This window comes from Tubulanus polymorphus, chromosome 2 (assembly GCF_964204645.1).
Source record: "Tubulanus polymorphus chromosome 2, tnTubPoly1.2, whole genome shotgun sequence".
Classification (NCBI taxonomy): domain Eukaryota; kingdom Metazoa; phylum Nemertea; class Palaeonemertea; order Tubulaniformes; family Tubulanidae; genus Tubulanus; species Tubulanus polymorphus.
The window spans coordinates 29,209,531-29,231,757 of NC_134026.1; the positions used below are offsets into that span (position 1 = coordinate 29,209,531).

Here is a 22,227-nt window from a genome sequence, read left to right on the forward strand (position 1 = left end):
CTGGACTTTCACTATTTCGCGGACGCAAGACTCACACGGATTTAGAGGCACTTATAAAATATACAAAATTTAATATTTCTGCTCACTCGGACATGCTAACTTGTTGACATATAGCTCATGAAATTAGTTTAGAGGTGAGTTCTCACTTTTACCTTTGAGTTTTGAGTTTTTTAAACGAATAATCATTCAAAAAGCCGATAATTCTGTCATTCATGAACTCAATTTAAATTATTTTATTGGTTTTGACAATACAAAATGTTACGATGTTTTTTATTTTAGTTAATTCGGGTCATTCTTGATAATATTCTCATATCAAATGACATCATTCGGTTGGAAACGCAAAATAGGAGATAAAGTGTCGCAAGATGCAGCAGCAAAGTTCTCTCAAGAATCAAAGAGTGATTTGATAAATGAGACAGCAAGTGTTTTACATGATGGTGATCTGGCCGTTTTCAATCCTAAATACAGACGTATCCAATTAGAAGATGCAGCTGCTAAAAGTCATAGATTGAAACAAGAAGGGACAACATTAGCCGATGCAGAAAGGTTTTCTATTTGTCATGTTTTTGTTTATCGTGGAGGTATCAGTTATACAAAAGATATCCTATCTCAAATGGTTTTTATTTGACAGGTATTGGGAGGCTGTGAAAAGATGGGACGCAGCAATTCAACTCAATCCAAATGATGAAACACTGCACGAAATGAAAGCACAGGTAAAATCACTCCGTACATGTTACTTAAACTCTTGATAAGTCTTGATTTCATTTTAGATGTTGATCTGATTTTACAGGCATTGTTGATTTTACATGAGGTATATCCAGCAGTTGAGGCAGCTTCAAAAGCCATCCAGCTCAATCCGAGATGGTGGATCGGATATCAGACATTAGGACGAGTCCATTTGGGAATTGGTGAAGTTAGAATGGTAAATCATTTTAGAAATAAGATTTTCAATAAAAGTCTGTCCAATTTACGATTACAGCAATTGCTATAAATTCAATATTTGATTTTCAGGCTATCAAGTCGTTTTCAAAAGCAGTTCACATAAAACCCGATGATTCAGAATTATGGAACGAGGATTTATTGTGGGCGTGTAGTTTACTAAAACAAAAACAGAAACCTGAGGACGAACAGAATCAACAGATAAATGAAAACAAACTGACGATCACAGAAATTAGTGATAGCAACTCACATGATAATTCATGTGGTGGGAATTTACTTCGTGACGCTGTGAACAGCAGCAGTGAAGAAGACACTGTTCAACAACAAACATTTGTCAGTTGTACGAGTAAATTAAAGAAAAGCGTGCAACCACCGATTGAAAAGACTGGTCACATGCCGAAAGGATATGTTTTAATGCGAGATAAATAGGAATATTAGAATGAGAGTGGAAATCTGTTCACACTTTATCAACTATGAATTAGAATTTTGGATCTTACATGAACCCTTGTTAATGAATGAACGAAAGAAGTATGTGAATGAATGATTTATCAAAATCTTTATTTACATACAATTTAAAACAAAATGCATCAATGTTTACAATGTATTTTCTCATTTTATTCACAATTCCAGTAAAATAAATTGTATAATCAATACTGTCATGTTGACTGAGCGTTTAAAATGCGCCATTTGTATATAAACGTTATTGGTGATTAGATATTTCTAGCTTGTTACAAATAAATGAACATTTATACGGAACATGATTTTGTCATGATTGTTTGATTTTATCACTGATCACATTTCGCCCAACGACAGCGGTGGAAACCTGCTCCAGACTGATCCTGATAACATTCACAAACTCTGCACCAACTGATCTGCGGTGTAAGCTGGTTATAAATCTGTCCACCGATGGAATTATAAGTTTGACGACGCCCACGTCCTTGTAGTTTATTGATGTTAAAAACTGCTCCTTCTGTTCCTTGTGCCGTTTTGGCATAATCGCCCTAAAATCAATGATTAAACCATAATGAATGGTCGTTAAGTTATAAAAATCAATTGCGATAAAAACTCATTTTTGTCTAGTTTACTTTAGGAAATCGTCGCAGGTATGCGGTATGTTTCCCAGATGCACGCTTGCTGTTGCTTATGATGGCTTTGTTGAAGTTGACACCAATTGTTTTAGCACCGTGTAGTTCCGGATAAGGCGCGATCACTGTCAACATTATACTGTTATTCACCAGCGCCGATTTAGCTTCGAGAGGATTAGCCAAAACATGTCGCACCTTAAAACAAAAATATATCTACGTAATTTCATATATTCTATAACATTTGTGGCATGTTTTATTAACGACCATGTGATAGAATATCTTACACGTCTTTCTGCCTCAGTAATCAGTATCACACTACGAGATGAATGCTCTCTGAATGGATAATCAGCTGTTTTCAGCAAGGCAACAATTCCGTCTCCTGGTAATCGACTATCTCGTCTAATACGTGAAACAGCAGACTCCAGCTCTCGCTGATTACCAAAATATTTACTGAAATTCAAATTAAACACGTAATATGAATGTTACATTAACGTTTTATACATCCTGGCATTACACAGAATCCTACCCATTAAGTGTATGAACGTGACTCCAAGTAGATCCAGACTCGCTACTTCCATAACTGACCAGACCCCAGTTTATCCTCGAATAAGTGGCACTTTCTAGCTGTTGCTGTATTTGGATGACGAGACTGTTCACAATTGAAGAGATATCTCGTGTTCGATTGTAGTTAGAATATTCATCAATAACAAACACTACATCTGCTGCTTTCTTGATATTTACCGGCCATTTATCACCGACTGCATGTTCCCCTACGCATTTAGCTGCAAAAGAAACAATTCAATCACGAAGCCTCAATCATGAACTTGTCCTAAATATGAATTTTGAAAAGAATAATACTTACAACACGTTAAAGGCAATTGGATTCTTACTCCTTTGTACGAACACGCAGTTACATACGCTGAATATATGTTACACACATGTGGTTCAACTCGATCAAACTCACAGGATTTACTGGTGATGTCACAGGATTTCTGAAGTCAGTTATTAAATAGATATCAAACGGAAATGAAACGTTTCCCGTTCTGTTCATATTATAGTGTCCTACTCACTTTGAAACTTGTAGGATCAACTTTATCGAAGCAGCGTGCAAATGGGGAATCTTCATCTTGTAATAATTTCTGACACATAACCGCTATTTGCCGATCGCAATTCTTCCATGTTGGTGCTGATCGATTGTAATCGTCGTGATAACGACATTCCGGTAATCCTGTGATTTCATACGAGTTCAGGAATTCTGGGATATTCCACGTTGTTCGACCATCTCGTTTACGAAAATCAGTCGTTATCTACATACATAAATAACGGTTTGATTATCACTCATTGCAACACTCTCAACGAGGCGACAAAACTTCTTACACTTACTTCATTGTCGTTTGTTCCTAGAAGTCCCAGAGTATGATTTTGGTACCAACCACTGATATTTACGGCGCACAGAAAGTTATGCGAATCACACATGATACTGTAGCCATAAATAGTATCGACAGTAACCTGATGTCTATTGACTGTAACTTGAACATTTTCATTCCAACTTTTGATCGGGAGATCGCTAGAAATTGTCAAGAATTTAAAGTTACATTTGAATCTGTACAACTAGTACTTTCAAGTGTGTAATATGACTTATACTCTTGTTCACTCGTGCACCTGTATGAATCAGTATTGTTGATAAGAACATGGTTTTTCTCATCTATAGTTACAGCTATGTCTGGTGTGAGGACGGTTATCGTTAATTTTGTGCTCAATATGGTGAAATTGCGATCAATGAAATCCCTTGCCAGTAAATATGCACAATCGTCAGAAAGATATCCTAAAACCACAAAAACAAATTTAAAAGTACAGTTTTAAAATGTCATTTAGTAACAAAATTCTATTTCAGCTGCAACACACCTTGATGTTCGTATAGAAGTCCATCGAAAGTGTAAACATGACCAGTGCCAAAAATAAGCGCAGTGTATGGATCTGGTTTGTAGTTTTCTACAACTTCAACTCCAGACTGACTAAGTTTTCGCAGTGTTGAGATGACGTGGTTTAGTAGAAACTTCTGTGAAATTGTAAGTCTTGGCATTTTCTAGAATGTTAAAGCTTGACATTCTATCATCTAAATAGGTACCATAGTTACAAATTATGCACATGTAAATATGAAGTAGAAACTTACATCGAAATCGTCCCATTCAAATGGTTGTTGAATTGCGATTGAATATACTGTGTTATCGGTATTCGCAGAATTCTTCATGCTTTCTTTAATTTGCCAAGACAAAAGGTGTTTCTTAAGCGTTATGATTCCTATCAATTTGTGCACCAAACCTACATATTATTGTACAGGGACAGTTTGTTAGTGATTGCATACATGTAAGTATTCTTTCAACTATGAACTTGCAATAGCTTTTACCTGAAGTATTCACGTTTGTTTTTATGATGTTGAAGATGGTATTAACAGCATGGAAAAAATAACTTGTCACAAACATCTGATCTGTGGTGAAAGACTTAAGAATTCTATTGGCTACATGATGTGCAAACTCGACTGGTGGCTACAATATAAACATCGTTAGTCAGTCATAAGACATAATGAGATAATGAAAAATAAGTCATAAAATCTATGCTATTCGTACCAAATTATCAACATTCGTTCGGCGAAACTCAAAGAAGTGAGCAATTGATTTCCACCCTGCTTTACTGGAATCCAGAAACACATTGAAAGCGACCCGTTTAATTGCCTTCAATCCATTCCATCCGGAAGGAGTAAATGTTAAATTCACTTGTACATCGCCTGATGAAACCATTGCAACTTGCCAGGAGGCATCCATTTTCTTGTTTTTGTCTTCCTGAAATTAGAAGTTGATGGACCCGATGCAACATGCATAAGCGATAAAAGATACGGGACATAATTTGCCCAATCAATTACCTGGTTACTGTGAAATACAGTACAGTTTCTATACATCGGCCGTGACTTATCAACTTTGTAATGTATCACAGTGTCCAGACCAGGAATAGATAGTTTCGTATGAGAGCGCTCGGGTGTCCAATCCTTTACCAGTTTCATATCATGACCAAACCCTTTCTAAACAAAGATACAAAGTTTGTGAAATAAACGGTTGCAATTGGTCACAAATGCTCTGTATTTTCAACTCACCAGTTTGACGATATCGAGTATAATTTGTTCATACTCATGATCCAAATACAACGTCCTATTTGTTGTCAAATACGGATGCTTGAAATGTGCTTGTTTTGTCCACAGATTTCGATGCAAATTACCAGAATCTTGGATTTAGAAGAGAAGGCGCAATGTTGCTTTAAATTGCAGGTTTGATATCTAAAACCGCAAGAATCACTTTAAACAAACTCCATACCTCGATAATTGAAGTTGAGGAATTCAATAGGCGAAAATCCATCGCCAGTCACTTTAAACTGCATGCTGGAATCTGGATTCATAGATACTTCTACATTCACATTAGACCGATATAACGCACTGTCCAGGAAGTGAATGAAGTTGATTTTACGCGGATTTCTCTGAAGATCGACGAACGCGTACCAGCGTAGACGTTTCTTCTTATTGATGTTGTTGATAGTCATGTTGTACATGGCAAGCACGTCATTGTTCTTATTGATGATATCAGAATCAAGATGAAGTTCAGTCTCGAGATGAGAACTTGATATAGATAGATGCAGTGCGTGACTAGGAGTAAAAATAGATAAGAACAGATTTGACGACACCGATGTATTGTAGTCATCGCTCAATTTCTTCCGTCAAACCTGCATTCGGCTTACCTGTTTCTCAGGCTGTGTGCCTTTGTATCATTGACATATTGTCCATTAGACTTATAATAATGGTAGTATCCACCGTAAGGATAAGTGAACATAAGATCCCACGTATATGTCAGCGCCAATCTCTGATTTCTTCGCTTCAATTTCAAAGTGTTGTTACGGAATGAGAATGTGAGGCCGACTTCCCAAGAATTATCGTCAACTGGTGTCAATTCTTGATTTTCCATTATAGAATCCTAAGCCATACATAGTACATACTCAAGAGCTAACTTACGTAGATTTAACGATAGAATACAGAATCAAAGGGGCAAATTATCAAATGTTAACGTACCTGCTCAACCGTAGATGTTATCCTGTTTGTAGTTTGAGTGTTGTTAATTTCTGAGCTGATGCGCTCTCCAAATTGTCGGATATGAGCATGGCTGTTATGACCTTAAAGGAAAAGTGAAATCTATTGCCAGTATTCCAAAATCCATGAGAAAAAACAGAACCTAAGATATTTCCTATATTGATAATTCCTCTGAGGCTTGTGGTAAAAACTCACCCAAAAAGAATCCTTCAACATTGGATACAACACTTTGTCCAAACTGTCTCAGCCGATTAGCTCCCTTGGCAACCTGACTTTTCAGATATCTTCTCATTCGGCGGAAATTACTTTTAATCGCTGGCAAAGATCGTCGTTTTCTTGCCGAAGTCTATAGAATTTAAGAAAGGTTTTATGTGGGCTGATAAACTAAATGGGTTGGGCACAAAATGCACATATAAACTAGACGTCCATGGACACATATACGAACCTGTGTTTTTCTTGTATAGACAACAGAAAAATCAAGATCGACGTGAGTTTCAGATGAATTTCTGGTTGCATTAAACAACCATTGCCATGTAGGTCTACGTATCAATGCTGTGTATGTAATTTGAAACGTATCATTGTCAGTTGCCTTGTTTTTTGAACCACGAACAAGCATATTTTGCTGAAGAAGGGAAAATCGAGATGTTTATTCATTCACGAAAACACGTTTTACAGTTTGTACTTAGAACCTACCTGGTGATTTCGTTGTAACCAGTTTATATCGAATTCAACACCATTTCTGATGACATCTCCAGATACTCGAATGTTTTGTCCTAAATAACAAAATGTTTCCTGAAAGTTTATAGATGTGCTGCACTTTCACTTATAAAGTTCAAAGATACTTACCAGGATATACAATGAATAATGCAGCATGGTGAGAATCAGGCTGTCTATTTGGTTGACGTGGATTCTGTAGAATTATCTGAATGTATCCTTTACTTATATGACCAGTAGATGCTGCTTCTGTCGGACGAGGGTGTAAACTGTACATGAACGAATTTACATGCGGACTACAAACAAGAACAAGTTTATTCTTTTAGTATTTAAATGCATAGCCCCAAGAATGCTTCGTACAAATCGCAGGAAAAATTACCAGTAATATGATATATCCAATCTCGTATCAACGGACATTCCAATTTGATGTAGTGAGGAACCTTTCAAACTAAGTTTAGTATCCAGTAATGACATGTTAAGTGTGACATCGACCGGGAAAGTTAACAGTCGTTCAGCTAAAGGATGTAGATTCGAAGGTGGATGAAGTTTTTTCCTCTTAAAATAAAAACTCATTCATATAAATGGAAAAAGATCAAATCAAAAGATTGACGATAGGAAAATTAATCATTTTCTTAAGATACCTTGTAAACAAATTCAAACAGTTTGTTGTTGGAGGCGTAGACATTGGTAACAAACGAATGTCCATACGTTTTCTGATCAGAGTTTGTATGAAATTTGCTGAAAATCATTAACTGTTTGTACTCGGGAATATTCAATCGAATTTCATAATCTTTCTTTGTCGAACTCCAGGTTACAAACAAATTCACATTTCTCTGAAGAACAGACCCTGAAATCATGAGATAAAATCCTGATAAAAACACCGATCAACATTGAACGTTGAAGCAATACGCTGTTGTACGGTTTTTACCTGGAGTGCTGAACTTGATGTCAAAATTCTGTAAACCATTCTTATTTTTCTTCCATAATCCACCGCTTTCTTTCTCATATTTGGCAAGAAATTGATAACTTTCAATACTATAAAACGATAAAGGGCAAAAAAGTAAACATGATTCAAGAAAAACGTGAGAAAAACAGTGTCGTTGTACTGACCTTTTCTCGGGTATGAATTGAACATTCATAGAAGATGGCGACTTCATTAAATCTGCTATATTATGTGGTTTTGATGTGAAGGAGAACAGACTGCAAAACTTCATTCCAAAGATGTGGTAAGCGGATTGCGGTGTACAATGTGTCGATGGTTGTTGTAACTGGTTTACAGACACTGCTTGACCATTGTTTATCAGTTGCAATGTTGTCCTAAAATCCATGTAAAGTTATATCTTATTCGTAGTTAGCGCATGAATTTGGACATGATACAAGTTTAAACTCACCCAATATTTAGGATATCCTGCGAATGTTTCGGGTTGAGGATTTCCAATTTCCAATTTTTCAATTCCATTTGGAAATTCGACTTGAAATCGAATGCCAATTGTGCTTTACTAAGTCTTTTAGCTCCAGAAACATGTAAATCTCTTATAGATATCAACATCTCGCTAATTCCAGACAATATTCCACTACAAAAATCAGAATCAAAATGAGAATAAGTAGATTTGAGCTCAACAAACACTAAGAACAGAGGAAACCGTTACAATCAAAGGATTTACCTTGTTTTTAAATTCGCAGATCCAAATAAACCACGAGGTATTGAAAGAATAGGATTCACTCCATTTGCTTGAAAGTTGGCGTTGATAGCCATAATACCATAAATAGTATGTCTCCAGTTAATGGGGATTCCGAGAGGTGAAATAAATATCCCTGAATGATGGAGATGTTTAGTTGCTTTACTGAATGAATAATCAGCACCATTTTCCAGTTTCTGTACAAGTGATCGAAGATTAAGTATTTTCTTGAAAATGTTTCCATCGCCCCGTAAATTTTCGATCTTTTCCTTCAGCCAATTCAAATCATTGAGTTGTCCATACATTATTTCTTCGCCTGAAATTGCAGAATTTTGTGAGAAAATACGTAGATTTGTGACAAGAAAAATACGAAATATGTATGGTGAAAATGGACCTTACCCATTATTCTTATATAACAAGTTATATCCGCCTTGACTTCCCTGCTTACATCCTCGTCTATTTCAACCAGGTTATCAACTATTTCATTGCGTAAATTCGAAAAGTTCGGATCGATTTTAGACGCGAAATTCTGCCTCGTTTTTAGTGGAAATCCGAATGTGTGCAGTAATTGTCTCAATTCAGGAAAACGATCGAGTATCGAATTCAACGTCGACTCCCATCCTGTAATTACAGCGATATTGTAAACAACCTTAAAACATGGAGAGAATAAGTCATAATGAATATAAGATGATCAGTGAATTACAAACCTAACAAATTCACACCGAGCTGCGCAACATTCAAACGTCTTCCTTCTTTATCTATAGTTATATTTAGTGAAGTTGAACGCGGTATGAAACTCGCAGGATCATAGAGAATATCAGCATCGATCGATCCGCTGACTTCTGAGTGAAATATCGGTAATTTGATTGATTTTGTCCAGTGAATGTTGTGAGACAGTCGTCGACCTGACCAGTCAATCTCGGGTAAATATACGTCATCTTGTTTCATGCAACTTTCGATCAATTCCTTCAACCTGTAATATTGATTATCCCCGAACAGATATCAACAGGTTTGTTCGCCCTAAGACCTAGTCACCAGCGCACCTTACCTGGGATTTGTATTAGATGATAGGATATTATTCAAGTGAGAAGTAATGAAAGCTCGGACTTGCGAACTCTTCTCCAGTTTCAGCATTGATAATATTGGTTTTATATATTTCCGTTCCGTTTGTTTCATCAGTATCAAATATGACTCGATTCTCGAGTGATAATGTAATTTATAATCTACAACCATTTCCAATAACTGACTTAGATCAGACTGGGGTAAAACCATTTTACGCATTGCCTGCAAAATACGAATTAACAAAGTGTAAGATATTAGTCAGGAACCTGGCTGTGGTTTCATGATCGGATATCTTCACGAACCATAGGCCCATCCGACTAAAAATGCTTACCACCAACGATTAGGTAACTAACTGATATAAACAACACTAAATTATTCTTTACGTTTTCTCCTGTTTAATTGAAGATTTATCAAAATAATATTGGGCATCATTTGTATCAGTATGAAATGACCTATCTATATATCATGTTCAATCTTACATAATTTTTTTGCAATTTTAATGATTTTAGTAAATCAATACATTCAAGATATTCACAAGATTTTCTCACATTCGTATATCTATCTGGTGTTAATACAGACCTGTAATGCAGCTACAGATACGTTCAATGGAACGTGGTCATTCCTGCTACATTTCATCAGTTTATTGACAGCAGAAGTGGAATATTGAGCTGCAATCCCCATATTACCAATACTCTGAAATATCCACACAAATATCACATATCCTAGTAATGCCATATTTTCCTAATGCAATAACTGAATCGAATTTCATCCATACTTTTAATGCTATCAATGTACGTTGTTCTTTCTTAACTCTTTCTTCGTGATTCACGGTTGAATGATAGCAATTCAATCCTAACACTGATGCCTGGTAGTTGACCACATTTAGTAAGTCTGCGTCCAGCTAATCAAAGAATAACATCATAAACGTCTCGATAGTTAGAAAAATTAGTTATCTCGTTTCAGAGAGATGTTGCTGTACAAACCGTTTGACTGTTGATGGTATTGTGATATTTTGATATCAATGTTCCTAGTGACAGCCAGCAAGCTCTTGTATCGCGCATCTTACAGACCTCCTACAACATGAATGTTCACGTCAGAATGGAGTGAATAATCCTTGTTCTCTTGAATTGGATGTTTCAAAAACTTACGAATGATTTCAAAACGATTTGTTTCGATATTTTTCTTCTGAAAGCCAAGTCGTATAAGAAGAAGTCAACTCTTGATCCGGTAATGTACCGATTGAAGACAACATTCAGATATGCATGGTTACAGTCAACCGTCTGACAGGAAACTAAAGCATCTATCAGATAGTTCTGTCTTTCGGTCTGAAATTTTGAAAATTTCCGTTGAAGATAAGTAATGTATGTACAAAATAAGCCTATAATGACTATCAATTAATTAAACAAAACCTTTTTACGCTTCGTGCATGCGGTACATGGCCATTTCTCCTGTAGATATCTCCACAACTCCTCCTTAGATAATTTTGTGAATTCAGTCACCAATTGATGCAGAATTTCGACGGTATTTTCGCTGATTTGGTCCTGTGAACTGGTTAGTAGTTTTTCTAATAATAGATCGATGTTTTCTCTATTCTCGGTATCAGTCTCTTGGTACTGAATGTTGGTTATCACGCGATTTGTTAAATCTCTATTCAGGTATGCGTTACTGTATGGAACGACAACTTGTAAATGTATTTCTTGCCTGAAATATTTCGATAAATATTTTCATACTATACGAACAACAGATATATCTATATTTGATTGGAGGAAATGAGAACGGTAATACCGAGTTTGAATGTTGATACCAGCGACTCCTGAATTTAGACTACTTCCAGATACGATACTGTTACAGATTACAGACTTCAACTTTTGATCTTCGGTATTAAACGTGTATTGGCAACTATTGTTACTGTGTTCATTTTTAATCTAAAAAATAGAGATCGCAATTACGTTGATATTCATAGTTGTTGATTGATTGTCGGTACATCATTTAATGATATGAACTACCTGTATTTCACTGTCATAGTTACATGACGTTAGGGCTGTAATTGTAGTGATAATCGTTGCATCATCTCGTAGTTCCCGACGTGATTTTATCTCACATACTCCGTATACTGTACTCTGAAAATAATGTCATCTTGTTTCGATTGGAGTTATGAGCGAATCGGAATGTAAGAACACACGCAATATAAGTACGATTGTTTGTATTCTACCTGTTTAAAGGCAGCAGGGTCAGGTTTACTGATGATATCTTGGGGTAGTTGTAACGTTGATAATATCCCACGTTTTATATTGAGGATATGAGATAACTCGCCCTCGTGTGCGACTATTGTGGTTATCATTCCTTCTTGCTGTTGGAAATGTAAATCGTATCTGAAATTTCACGGAATTCAATCGCAAATTAAAAAAAAGATATTTGAGCATTGTATGTGTGTAATGATGAAAAAAGTTTTGATATATTTTTCTTGTACCTTGTTTTGCCTCGATTGTAAACATAAATTAACAATTAGTACAAAAATGACTATTTTTGATAAATCATCAATTAATCGTTTGTCTTAGTTTATTTTTTCTCTGACACTAATCTAACCTAGAATATTACCACAGAAAACACAGTATTAATTTTTATTTCGTTTCAAACTCTGGCCCGTCGACCACTGACTGATCAGTCGCACAGGGAATGATCTCCATTCTAGTAAATAAGTAAAAAAAATAAACTACAGCCTAACGAATCACCGCGTGAAGATTTGATCGTTTGGACTTTGATATGCCAATCATAACACTCAGAACTTAATCTTTGAACGATTCTTCAAATTGTGTTTTAATTCCAGTAAAAAGTAGTTGTTTTTTTAGAATTTGTTGATCACCGGCTACTACGCTGGTTTTTTGAGGATTTTCATATACCAACCGTTGCATAAGAGAGTCAAATGTATCTGATTTTTCTGTTGGTTGATAATGCAACCCTCGTTTTTCTAGTAATTGACATTCTGAAGTCTGAAATACAATTAAATTACCTAAAAATGTATACGATTAATGAAACTAGAATGAAATAAAAAGATTCCCTTCCTTTAAACACATGGTAAGTTGTGTATTGAAAGTTCACTGTCATTCTGTCGCTTCACGAACAACAGCTATTAGGCTAAACAAAAATGATACCTTGTTTCTCCGCAGCGGCCGGGTCATTTTTGTAAAATATGATAAAATTTATAAACAGTTCATTTCTATAGCGGCCGGGTCTGTTATGGTGAAATTGATCACGATTTAAAAAAAGTAATGTATAGGGTAGATAGGCGGCCGGCCGGGTCAACATTTAAGCTCAGCAGAGCGGAGAAACAAGGTATCAATTTTTTTTAGCCTTATTATGGACATTTAAGCATTTACCCTTTTGAAGATGGATGGATCATTTTGATACATACCACTAGTTTCATTTCACATGGTTGGATCGCTATCACTTGGATACTCGCACAGTGAACACGTAATGAAGATGTGTTTGCATTTTGCGAATCATGCCACGAATTGATATCACCAGTATATTTATAATGGTAATGTTTTCCAGATTTATGAATATTTCCTAAAAACATTAATAAATCGTTTAGTATTGTTTGTTGCGTGAGTGTGAGTGTAAGATTTATCAGGACCAACGTAGTAAATTTCGATTATGTAATTCAGATAAATACTAACTGATATCATTGCATTGAGCTGGTCTTGTTAATTGCCTTCCAGTTCGCACAAACCATTCTATAAAGAGTTGTGATCAATTTAATTCGAAGGAAAAACGTTAAAACGCAATGAATATGAGTCAAATTTGAACTTCAGAAAGATTTTAATGAAAATATTATTTTCTTTAAAACAAAAATTCGCGTTGCTCCAGATAGATGACTTCACGGAAAATTGTTTAATCTCTATTCTTACCTGCGTGAATCGATGATAATAATACACATAAAATTGCGAAATTATAAACAATATAAGCCATTGCTCATTATGTGAGTGTATCCGCGAAGATATTGAAACATATTAACCTCAGAACAAAAGTAAATATGATTATCAACACCTGCCAAAGTAAGATCTGATAAAATGACCGAAGACAAGAAAATAATCGCTCATTAGGTCAACAAAGCTCTTTCAAATGATAACCTTTTACAGTATGAGGGTTTCGAGACAAAAGTTTAGATTTTGGAAAGAAATTGGGAACGTACCTTAAAAACTCAATTTCCTTACAATACCGTACCGAGCTCTGTGGAAACATGAATTTATGACGCTCTATCGATTATCGATGGATTGGAATAGAGAAAGAATAGAGGGCAATGAGTAGAATCAAAGAGTGAAGGCCTCACTCACGGATAATAAACATAAATTGGCTAACACCACGCTTGATTGCCGTCCCATCCACCCTGCCGGCCGACAGCCACGCGCGGCCCACGGCCTGCTTAGTTACGATTCACTGATTCTCTAGCACGGTATCATAGCGCAGCTCAACACGGGAGCATAGCGCAACTAGGTCAACGCCCAGACGCACGTTAAGTTCGAGTCCCTGTTTATCATACAAATGTTATGTTTTACAACGAATCTTTTTTTATGAATCGTTTATTGCTACTGAAAGTTCTTTGAAGAATTTGAATGAACCGCCTTTGAAACATTGAAAGCAATAGTGCTGCCATCTATCGTGCACCGCAGATCCACGGCTCAAGATGGCGGAGTTCGACCTCACCACGAAGATTGCACAGTATTTAGATCGACATTTAGTCTTTCCTTTATTGGAATTTCTGTCTGTAAAAGAGGTAAATAGAAGGATTTCATCGATAAGATCATATATATGTAAAGTTATGTGATATTTTAATTCCCCTATTAAGGGTTATTAGTGATAATATGTGCGCGTTCATCCACCGGCTCCACACCGTGACTCCCGGATAGTCTGAGTTTAATTCGTTAAGCTCTTAGGACCTAACCATCTAACGTTGCGGCCTAGAATTTTAGATACGAGGATGGTGTCATTTAAGTATAAATGGACTATTTATAACTGGGATATTAATCTCGATTAATGTTCTTAGAACTTAGTGAAGGATGAATTTGGAAGATTTTGGATTGGCGGGCAAATCCATATGCCTCGATTTTTATCAATGTATCTTGTAATTTCCAGCTATACAATGAAGATGAAATGCTTAAAGGAAAACTGGAGCTTCTTAGCAACACAAACATGGTTGATTTTGCCATGGACGTGCATAAGAGTTTATACCCTGATCAAGAAGTCCCTAAAGGTAGAATACATGACAAACCTCTAATCATCTCATCTGTATACAGCGATAATTTAATGGTTGTTTGTTTTGTTTTATAAACAGGATTGAGAGATAAACGTGTAGATGTTGTGGAGGAATTAAAACAATTACAAGCTGCAGTTGATCCTATTACGAAAATATTTGAAGATCAAGAAGTCCTGCGACAAATTCAACAATCTAGGTAACTATTTCACTATCGAGCTAGTGCTAAGCTTTTTTACCCCCTATATTGAGCCTCAGGTGAAGCCTTCATCGGTATTATTTATTCTGAAATTTATTTCTGTTTTGTTGTTCGACAGGGATGGACGACAGCTATTCGAGTTTTTGGCCAAGAATCATGATGTAAGTTTACTAACCGCGAGTGAAACACTGATTCATTAAGTCTTTTGAGTTGAAATCTTTGGTTTTGAGATGTTTCTTGTTTTCTATAGTTTCAGCATGATATGTTAACAACTTTGTATAAATTTGCCAAGTTTCAATATGAATGCGGTAATTATTCTGGTGCTGCTGAATATCTCTACTTTGTTCGAGTTTTGGTAAGTTTTCCCTTGACCTATTGACAGTAATATCATAATTGATTGGACACTTGCAAAAACTATCATAAATTTGCCATCTCTCTATTTTCAGATCCCCAGCCACGACAAAAATTTCCTGAATGTTCTATGGGGTAAATTGGCGTCGGAGATTTTGATGCAGAACTGGGATGCAGCTTTAGAGGATTTAAACAGATTGAAAGATATCATCGAGGCTAATGTAATAATTATTGAATGAAGCTCATAAGTCTTCACACTACGTTATTAAGAACATTCTAAATTTAGTCCGTTTTGATTTATTTAATAAATCAAAATCTGTTAGTAATAATTACTAACAGCTGATTTAAAAATGTGTAAATGGCTAGTAAGAATGGACTAACTAGCGATAGTGTGAATGTGTCTAAAGTATTAGAGAATTAAACTGATTTTCATGTTGTTGTTTTTGTTTTAGACGTTTGGTTCATCGCTACAGTTATTGCAGCAGAGAACTTGGTTTATTCACTGGAGTTTATTCGTATTTTTCAATCATCCTCGTGGACGTGATCTTATCATTGATCTGTTTCTCTATCAGCCGCAGTAAGTAACTGAAGTTCCTATTTCTATTTTCTCGTAAATGTTTCGAGATCGGCTTTCCAATCAACCCTGGAATTTTGTTTTTCAGATATTTGAACGCTATCCAGACTTTATGTCCCCATATTCTGCGTTATCTGACCACAGCCGTTATCACTAACAAGAGACGAAGAACTGTTCTAAAAGATTTAGTCAAAGTTATTCAACAGGTAAATACAGGACCATTGAAAAAATTGCCCACTACTCCCTGTGTAAATTATGCTTAAACTACTGCATTATACACAAGTCAATAGCATATAACAAACTGATGTCACACGCGCAAGACCTCTTTATATCAATGTTATATTTCAGGAATCATACACGTATCGCGACCCTATTACTGAATTCTTGGAATGTTTATACGTTAACTTTGATTTTGACGGAGCTCAACAGAAATTGAGAGAATGTGAAACGGTATGAATTTTACTGAGCCGTGGAAATTTTAATCCTATTTCTTACTTTAGTCATCATTACCGAGTATTTTGATGTATATTTTTCAGGTTTTGACCAATGATTTTTTCCTGGTAGCCTGTTTAGATGATTTCATCGAAAATGCTCGCTTGTTTATATTTGAGACATTCTGTAGAATTCATAATTGTATCAGTATCAGGTAATTCTCATTCCGTATTCGATCATCGATTCTCAGAATTTCGAGCTATTACTAAGAATAGCGTTTTATTTATATTTATTAGTATGTTAGCGGAAAAACTGAATATGACCCCGGAAGATGCAGAACGATGGATCGTAAATCTGATACGTAATGCAAGATTAGACGCTAAAATCGATTCTAAACTAGTAAGTAATATAGAAGACTCCGTACAAGTAAACTGCTTTATTCATTGAATTTTTCTCTGCTTCTCAACTCTGGTCTTTGGTACATCAATTATATACTGAGTTTCGAATCGTATTTGTATTAAACCGCGTGATTGCCTTTCAGGGTCATGTTGTAATGGGAACTCAAGCAGTGTCGCCGTACCAGCAGGTCATCGAGAAAACGAAAGGTTTATCGTTTCGTTCGCAAATGTTGTGTATGAACATTGAAAAACGTCTAGGAGTAAAAAGTCAAGAAAATGTAAGTATGCAGATCATGCCTTATTTTGCAAAATTCCATTTACCTAAGATATTGGTAGTTGAGCATTATCATTTAATTCCAGTTGAACCAGTGGGGAGGACCAGAGTTCTAACATTCGCCGCTGATTTATCGTCGTTTATCAAACTTCAGTGACAGTCAACAACCGTCGAAGCCGTGGTCAAATATTACTCTATAATCACTGAGACTCAAATACATGTGATGAAAATAAATATTAGAATAAAATTCATAAAATTCTATCGATGGAAATCAATCTTGTGCATCGTTTGTAGAAAGGCTTGAGCAATTTTCAGCACGGTGTTGGAGCAGTAGCAGTTTTTGCCTCGGATCTCACAGGACCAAATATTTCAAATGCTAGGACAAAGATTTTTCAGATACTTGGAAGTCAAAAAGTAGCACATTTAACACTTGACATTTTAGTGAAAAGAAAACACAAATCGGGGCCTTAACGGTTTTTCCAAAAAGTAGCACTTTGTAGACTTGCTGCAACAAACCGTGTTGTAATTTTGTTTTCTTTGTCTATTGTGCCTCATCAATCTATCTATTGGTTAGTTCTAAGGACGATGACTATCGTACCTGCAAATACCATTCAAAATATACGAACAAAAATCTGATTGAATTTGTTTTATTTCTTAACCACACATTGACAGACGTACAACTACTATTTCGGCTATATTGAGTAATTATTCCCAATGGAAAGTACATGAACTCCCTGGAGTATTATTCAGTGTTTAATGCTCTACATTATATTGAAATTGGATTATAAAGAAAGCCAGCTAAAAAAATAATCCATTACAGAGACTGTACTACAGGCAAGGCTACTAAATGGACATGCAATCCATATATGCCGATGTACACGTGTATTAGCACAATTAATGAAAAAAATAAAGCACCTCATTTTAGAACCTAATTTCAAGAAAAACATTGTAAAATGCGTTTCATACGGATAAAATACTTCAGTATCATTTCAAAGGAATGTAAAATTGGAACAACCATGAGATTACTCGCTAATACAAACAGTTCTATTCAAATGGGTACTAAACGTAATCTTTTGATCTACACCACAGTATATCAAATATCCAAATTGTTCTTTGGCATAAATCATTCAATCCCCAGAATTTAATGTAGTTATTTACCACAATAATCTAACTGAACCGTAACCAGTTCCAGTAATACTTACATGTATTGTACATCTATTACTGGTAGTACACATTTTGTACTGACTAGATACTACACGTATCGGACAACAGCAAATACCTAAAATATTGTGCTTTTTTAGCAAGTACCTAATAAGCTTACCCTACATATAAACCAAGCATACACCCACATACACCATTCAATGTGGAGTTAGTTTAACCTGTTATCAAAACAGTTCTTTCGTATTCCCGTATCAATAAAACTATTCTTAAATTAAAAAATTAGCCTAGTAAAAACAGTTCAGTATGAACTGATCCTTGTTTAAATATGCTTGTATTGATGAGAATCGAAATATTTCAGGGCAGTAGCTACGGTAGTTAAGTCAGCAGCGTTGAGATATAAGAAAGGCTTGTTGCATCATTCATATTATAACACTTAATCAACAACATTAATTTAACTTAAAACAAGTGACTTGAACGAATGAAAGAATTTCATGTTACAGTTAAAAACAATTGATATGTAACAAAGAGAAATGAGGAAATTTCGAAAATATAATTGAAAATGAGTAATAGATTTCATCAATTAACTCGTTACTAAATTATTGGTTTCTTAATGCGCAGTATTGCTTACAATCATAATACCATGGGCTCAAAAATGCAAAATGGTCTTCATGATTATTTTCATTACCCGTGAAATGCTATAATGGGTAACGGGAATTGCTATAATGACATTCAGTTACTGTATTTTACATGGATCTTAAAAGTGAAGCACCAGTTTGAGAAAAAGTTCTTTTGATTTACTGCATGCAATGCCCAACAACAGATAACAAAGGAAAAATCACCGTATTAAGAGTTTAGAATAAGAAGATCAATGATAATAGTGTATCAGTGTATCTAGATACAGTTTTACCAACGTACTAACATCCAAACAATTCCAGTAATTGTACCGACGACAGTATATTTCAGATACAACGAACGTCCGATACTGGTCAACATCATCGGAATAAATATGGCCGCAAATCCTAAAGCCACGGGTAAAGTACGCCATCTAGAGAGTGGAGAATGTTCTCCATCTTTCCCTAAATCAGCGTCCCCGGTGAGTTTGATGTCACGGTAATACTGATCCATCATTCTGTCGAATAGAAAATTACCATAAAAGACTCTTTTTATTTTTCAAGAAATCGAGTAGAAACTCTTAGTAAATACATACTTATTCTTGATAGAAAACCGTTGATGTAACCATTGTTGAAGGGCTTTTTCCTCAGTTGGTACTTCATTGATATCAATACGTTTTACATGGACATGAATTTTACTCACACTTCCACCAACTATGGCTGAATTTCAAAAATAAATCGAAATCAGTCGAGACATCCTTAATTGAATGAATAATCGACATAACTGTAATACTGACCAGCCATACTGGGAGCAGTTATTCTCTTTCCAGTAGAATCTGTTGAATCGGAGTATGCTATGGTTAGATCGTAAAGTGCATCTATATGTCCCTTCAACATGTTAACTCCCATATGAGTAGCTTTAACGCGAGGGGTTAATACATGTTCAAATACTTCTAAACCTAAAGAATACAAAAATAGAAAATCAAACAACAGTAAATTACTTTGCATATAAAAACAACTTGTTCACTCACACCTTCACTTTCTGCATATTTTTGACTTTTTTCTATCACTTGTTTTTTCGTTGGATTGAAGCGTGTTCCTTCTGGGAATATCACTAGCCAGAACTAGAATAAAACAAAGCACTTTATAAAGTAAGTGATGATTGTAGATAACGTAGATGAATAAGATCATTCAGCGAAGCACTCACTGGTAGACCTCGTAATTGTTCGACTTGCTCAGCTGTTTTCTTTGGTACAAATTTTCTTGCACGTTTTACGTAGACACAACCATGCTAGAAGAAAATTAACAAGAAACTTATTTTTATGTGACGGATTTAAGATTTATATCATTGGATTGTAGTTGTCAATTGTATGTTCCTGGTGAGAGAACATGTAAGTGATTGTCACCATGTTCAATTGAGCAAGTGCAGAAACTGTAATTATTTCTAAGCATCAGTACCCGCACGTGTTAAACTGGGATGTGTATGATAGTGTAAGGGTGTGTCCCTTTAACAATTAGAAATGGGTTGTGAACAAACAAGTGTATAAACAGAATAAGCTGTTGCATTTCTTCCAGTCTCGATTGGAATTTAAATCTGATGCTTCGACACTCTATCATCACATAGACATGTACATTTATTATTTACTATATTAAATTTTTTGTTGAAAATCGATGACTCTGCCCGTAAATATAATGTATATGTATTATAGCGATGATTATGAGTAAAATAAAATCTAATCTACTAACCATTAATTACAATATGAGCCCTACCTGTCTGAAGTAATATCCGTACAATGGAAGATATTTCAATTCATCTTTTAATACATATCTCAGTTGACCTAGACTGTTACATCTCAGTGCAAGCATGTTTGCAACTGCCCAATCAACTACAGATAACAATAATTAACTTCAGTATGATTGATTCCAGTAACAGGAATTTCAAAAGTGATTTGTGATTAACTTACTGGTACATTGATGATTGCATATATATAGTACATTCTCTTTTTTCCCTTTAATTTCCTCATAATCTCCGTAAAACACAACCTTAGAAACAGTGATAACATATCTTAAAAATTTTCAGGGTAGAAATTTATGACTATACGAATAACCCTAGGAGAACCTATAAAATCATTAGGCATTCAGACTTATATCAATTAACCCTTTCAGTGCGTCTACACCGCAGTGCGGTGTATAAATCAGTGATGGATTTTGCTAGTACACCGCACTGCCGTGTATTGATGTAATTCGTAATTTGTAATTATCTCTATTGAAAAATGGCAGCAAGTGTCAAACATAGTGAAATAATAGTAACTAACGATACACCGCACTGCGGTGTAGACGCACTATAGTGGTTTTCCCATTGTTCAACACACTAGGGTGGAATTTTTTAGAATTTTCAAATTTTCTCTAGCGTTATAGGGTATTAATTAGTCAGCACTGAAAGGGTTAAACATCAAATAAGTCTGGCAGTGGTTAACACACACAATACTCTGGGATTACTTATAATGCAAGTCTGGAGTTCCCAGAGCTAGAACCTAACCAGCGGTGCAATCACACCAAAAAGGAGTTAGTCCTACAACTTAAGTCTTTTTCTTACCTCAACACCAGGATAATGCTCAAAGAAGAACAGAATTAATCGTTGATACATCGAGTAGAAAATATCATCAGCAAAATGGAAAACTTTCTTTGGTAAGAACAACGTAACGACTCTCATCGGAAGCCATAAACCGTAATAAACAGGTGCAGTACCAGCCATAAACGTTGCAGGTACGATCCATTTCAATTCCCGGATACAATTCATTATAGCAAGCATCATTCTAAAATCTGTATTCAACGCAATATGACGTTTAATTTGCTCAGTTTTAGCTGTAAAACAAAATCAAAGCACTGTGATAATTGAAAGGGCTACACTGCAGCGCTTAAGCCACGACAGGGGCTTGTCAAGTCACGACACAGATTGGGGTCCCCCACAGGGGCTTGTCACGATAGCTGGGGGTCTAAAAACAAATATTCGACCCATGTTGGACCCCCAACTATCTTGACAAGCTTCTGTAGGTCCACCTGCATTCTCACACCTGAAGAGGCTACCAAGCGATTTAGGCCCAGACTACTACTCTACTGTCTAATTGACAATGTTCATCTCTACCTTGATTAAAGCCTTAAATTAATATTGTGAAGTCAGTGTTTCAGTACCTGGAACCACTTTGGCGGTTCACGTTTCTAATCATGCAGTTTATGAACTGTTATAAGCTTTCTGTGCCCGCCTCTTCCCGCACATATGTGTTTATTAATACTGAAAATTTTTTACACACCAGCCTCTTTATCAATAGTAGCGCCATCTATCGATTAGAAAGCGACACAGCTTTCCG

The 22,227-nt window shown here is 35.6% G+C and overlaps 4 protein-coding genes and 1 long non-coding RNA gene across 5 annotated transcripts; 2 read left to right on the top strand and 3 right to left on the bottom strand.

Annotated features, from left to right (window-relative positions):
• Positions 1 to 6: 6 nt before the first annotated feature.
• On the top strand, positions 7 to 1,612 carry LOC141898411 (tetratricopeptide repeat protein 33-like). The gene is made up of 5 exons (XM_074784270.1): positions 7 to 134; positions 280 to 546; positions 632 to 713; positions 791 to 922; positions 1,012 to 1,612. Exons 2-5 carry the CDS (start codon positions 317 to 319, stop codon positions 1,366 to 1,368), a joined length of 801 nt encoding a protein of 266 aa, XP_074640371.1. The 5' UTR covers positions 7 to 134; positions 280 to 316; the 3' UTR covers positions 1,369 to 1,612.
• Positions 1,613 to 1,615: 3 nt separating this feature from the next.
• On the bottom strand, positions 1,616 to 12,535 carry LOC141898409 (uncharacterized). Its single transcript, XM_074784267.1, has 39 exons — positions 12,513 to 12,535; positions 11,821 to 11,980; positions 11,615 to 11,728; positions 11,394 to 11,533; positions 11,018 to 11,309; positions 10,757 to 10,933; positions 10,592 to 10,681; positions 10,384 to 10,509; positions 10,188 to 10,301; positions 9,595 to 9,830; positions 9,254 to 9,519; positions 8,946 to 9,167; positions 8,532 to 8,862; positions 8,259 to 8,441; positions 7,978 to 8,184; positions 7,796 to 7,902; positions 7,509 to 7,714; positions 7,247 to 7,422; positions 7,000 to 7,163; positions 6,847 to 6,926; positions 6,599 to 6,775; positions 6,349 to 6,499; positions 6,136 to 6,236; positions 5,808 to 6,040; positions 5,390 to 5,715; positions 5,173 to 5,300; positions 4,945 to 5,100; positions 4,652 to 4,864; positions 4,432 to 4,570; positions 4,198 to 4,346; positions 3,930 to 4,110; positions 3,687 to 3,849; positions 3,408 to 3,591; positions 3,095 to 3,331; positions 2,887 to 3,016; positions 2,551 to 2,806; positions 2,309 to 2,474; positions 2,025 to 2,219; positions 1,616 to 1,940 (listed from the first exon to the last, which is right to left on the bottom strand). Exons 1-39 carry the CDS (start codon positions 12,518 to 12,520, stop codon positions 1,725 to 1,727), a joined length of 6,900 nt encoding a protein of 2,299 aa, XP_074640368.1. The 5' UTR covers positions 12,521 to 12,535; the 3' UTR covers positions 1,616 to 1,724.
• Positions 12,536 to 13,045: 510 nt separating this feature from the next.
• LOC141900807 (uncharacterized) lies at positions 13,046 to 13,593 on the bottom strand. The gene is made up of 3 exons (XR_012618785.1): positions 13,517 to 13,593; positions 13,286 to 13,342; positions 13,046 to 13,175 (listed from the first exon to the last, which is right to left on the bottom strand). It is a non-coding gene; the product is annotated as an uncharacterized LOC141900807 (long non-coding RNA).
• A 694-nt stretch (positions 13,594 to 14,287) lies between these two features.
• Positions 14,288 to 17,352, top strand: LOC141898521 (eukaryotic translation initiation factor 3 subunit E-A-like). The gene is made up of 13 exons (XM_074784452.1): positions 14,288 to 14,382; positions 14,742 to 14,859; positions 14,941 to 15,058; positions 15,177 to 15,219; positions 15,309 to 15,413; positions 15,505 to 15,630; positions 15,862 to 15,986; positions 16,072 to 16,189; positions 16,332 to 16,433; positions 16,520 to 16,629; positions 16,712 to 16,814; positions 16,957 to 17,091; positions 17,174 to 17,352. The coding sequence occupies exons 1-13, from the start codon at positions 14,293 to 14,295 to the stop codon at positions 17,201 to 17,203; spliced, it is 1,323 nt and encodes a 440-aa protein (XP_074640553.1). The 5' UTR covers positions 14,288 to 14,292; the 3' UTR covers positions 17,204 to 17,352.
• A 400-nt stretch (positions 17,353 to 17,752) lies between these two features.
• On the bottom strand, positions 17,753 to 22,187 carry LOC141898775 (1-acyl-sn-glycerol-3-phosphate acyltransferase epsilon-like). The gene is made up of 9 exons (XM_074784867.1): positions 22,052 to 22,187; positions 21,456 to 21,724; positions 20,824 to 20,902; positions 20,630 to 20,745; positions 20,067 to 20,150; positions 19,893 to 19,983; positions 19,657 to 19,818; positions 19,456 to 19,579; positions 17,753 to 19,377 (listed from the first exon to the last, which is right to left on the bottom strand). The coding sequence occupies exons 2-9, from the start codon at positions 21,672 to 21,674 to the stop codon at positions 19,152 to 19,154; spliced, it is 1,101 nt and encodes a 366-aa protein (XP_074640968.1). The 5' UTR covers positions 21,675 to 21,724; positions 22,052 to 22,187; the 3' UTR covers positions 17,753 to 19,151.
• Positions 22,188 to 22,227: the final 40 nt, after the last annotated feature.

What these genes read in the sequence shown, in the direction of transcription:
- LOC141898521 (XM_074784452.1), top strand. Translation starts at nt 14,293, where the DNA reads ATGGCGGAGTTCGACCTCACCACGAAGATTGCACAGTATTTAGATCGA. An exon ending in TGATCAAGAAGTCCCTAAAG is followed by an intron (nt 14,860 to 14,940) that starts GTAGAATACATG and finishes TTTTATAAACAG; the next exon opens with GATTGAGAGATAAACGTGTA. An exon ending in GAGTAAAAAGTCAAGAAAAT is followed by an intron (nt 17,092 to 17,173) that starts GTAAGTATGCAG and finishes ATTTAATTCCAG; the next exon opens with TTGAACCAGTGGGGAGGACC.
- LOC141898411 (XM_074784270.1), top strand. Translation starts at nt 317, where the DNA reads ATGACATCATTCGGTTGGAAACGCAAAATAGGAGATAAAGTGTCGCAA. An exon ending in ACATTAGCCGATGCAGAAAG is followed by an intron (nt 547 to 631) that starts GTTTTCTATTTG and finishes TTTATTTGACAG; the next exon opens with GTATTGGGAGGCTGTGAAAA. An exon ending in GAATTGGTGAAGTTAGAATG is followed by an intron (nt 923 to 1,011) that starts GTAAATCATTTT and finishes TTTGATTTTCAG; the next exon opens with GCTATCAAGTCGTTTTCAAA.
- LOC141898409 (XM_074784267.1), bottom strand. An exon ending in GGTTACAACGAAATCACCAG is followed by an intron (nt 6,776 to 6,846) that starts GTAGGTTCTAAG and finishes TCCCTTCTTCAG; the next exon opens with CAAAATATGCTTGTTCGTGG. An exon ending in TAACATCTACGGTTGAGCAG is followed by an intron (nt 6,041 to 6,135) that starts GTACGTTAACAT and finishes TGTATGGCTTAG; the next exon opens with GATTCTATAATGGAAAATCA.
- LOC141898775 (XM_074784867.1), bottom strand. Translation starts at nt 21,674, where the DNA reads ATGATGCTTGCTATAATGAATTGTATCCGGGAATTGAAATGGATCGTA. An exon ending in ACGGATATTACTTCAGACAG is followed by an intron (nt 20,151 to 20,629) that starts GTAGGGCTCATA and finishes ATTTTCTTCTAG; the next exon opens with CATGGTTGTGTCTACGTAAA. An exon ending in AACTGCTCCCAGTATGGCTG is followed by an intron (nt 19,580 to 19,656) that starts GTCAGTATTACA and finishes TTTGAAATTCAG; the next exon opens with CCATAGTTGGTGGAAGTGTG.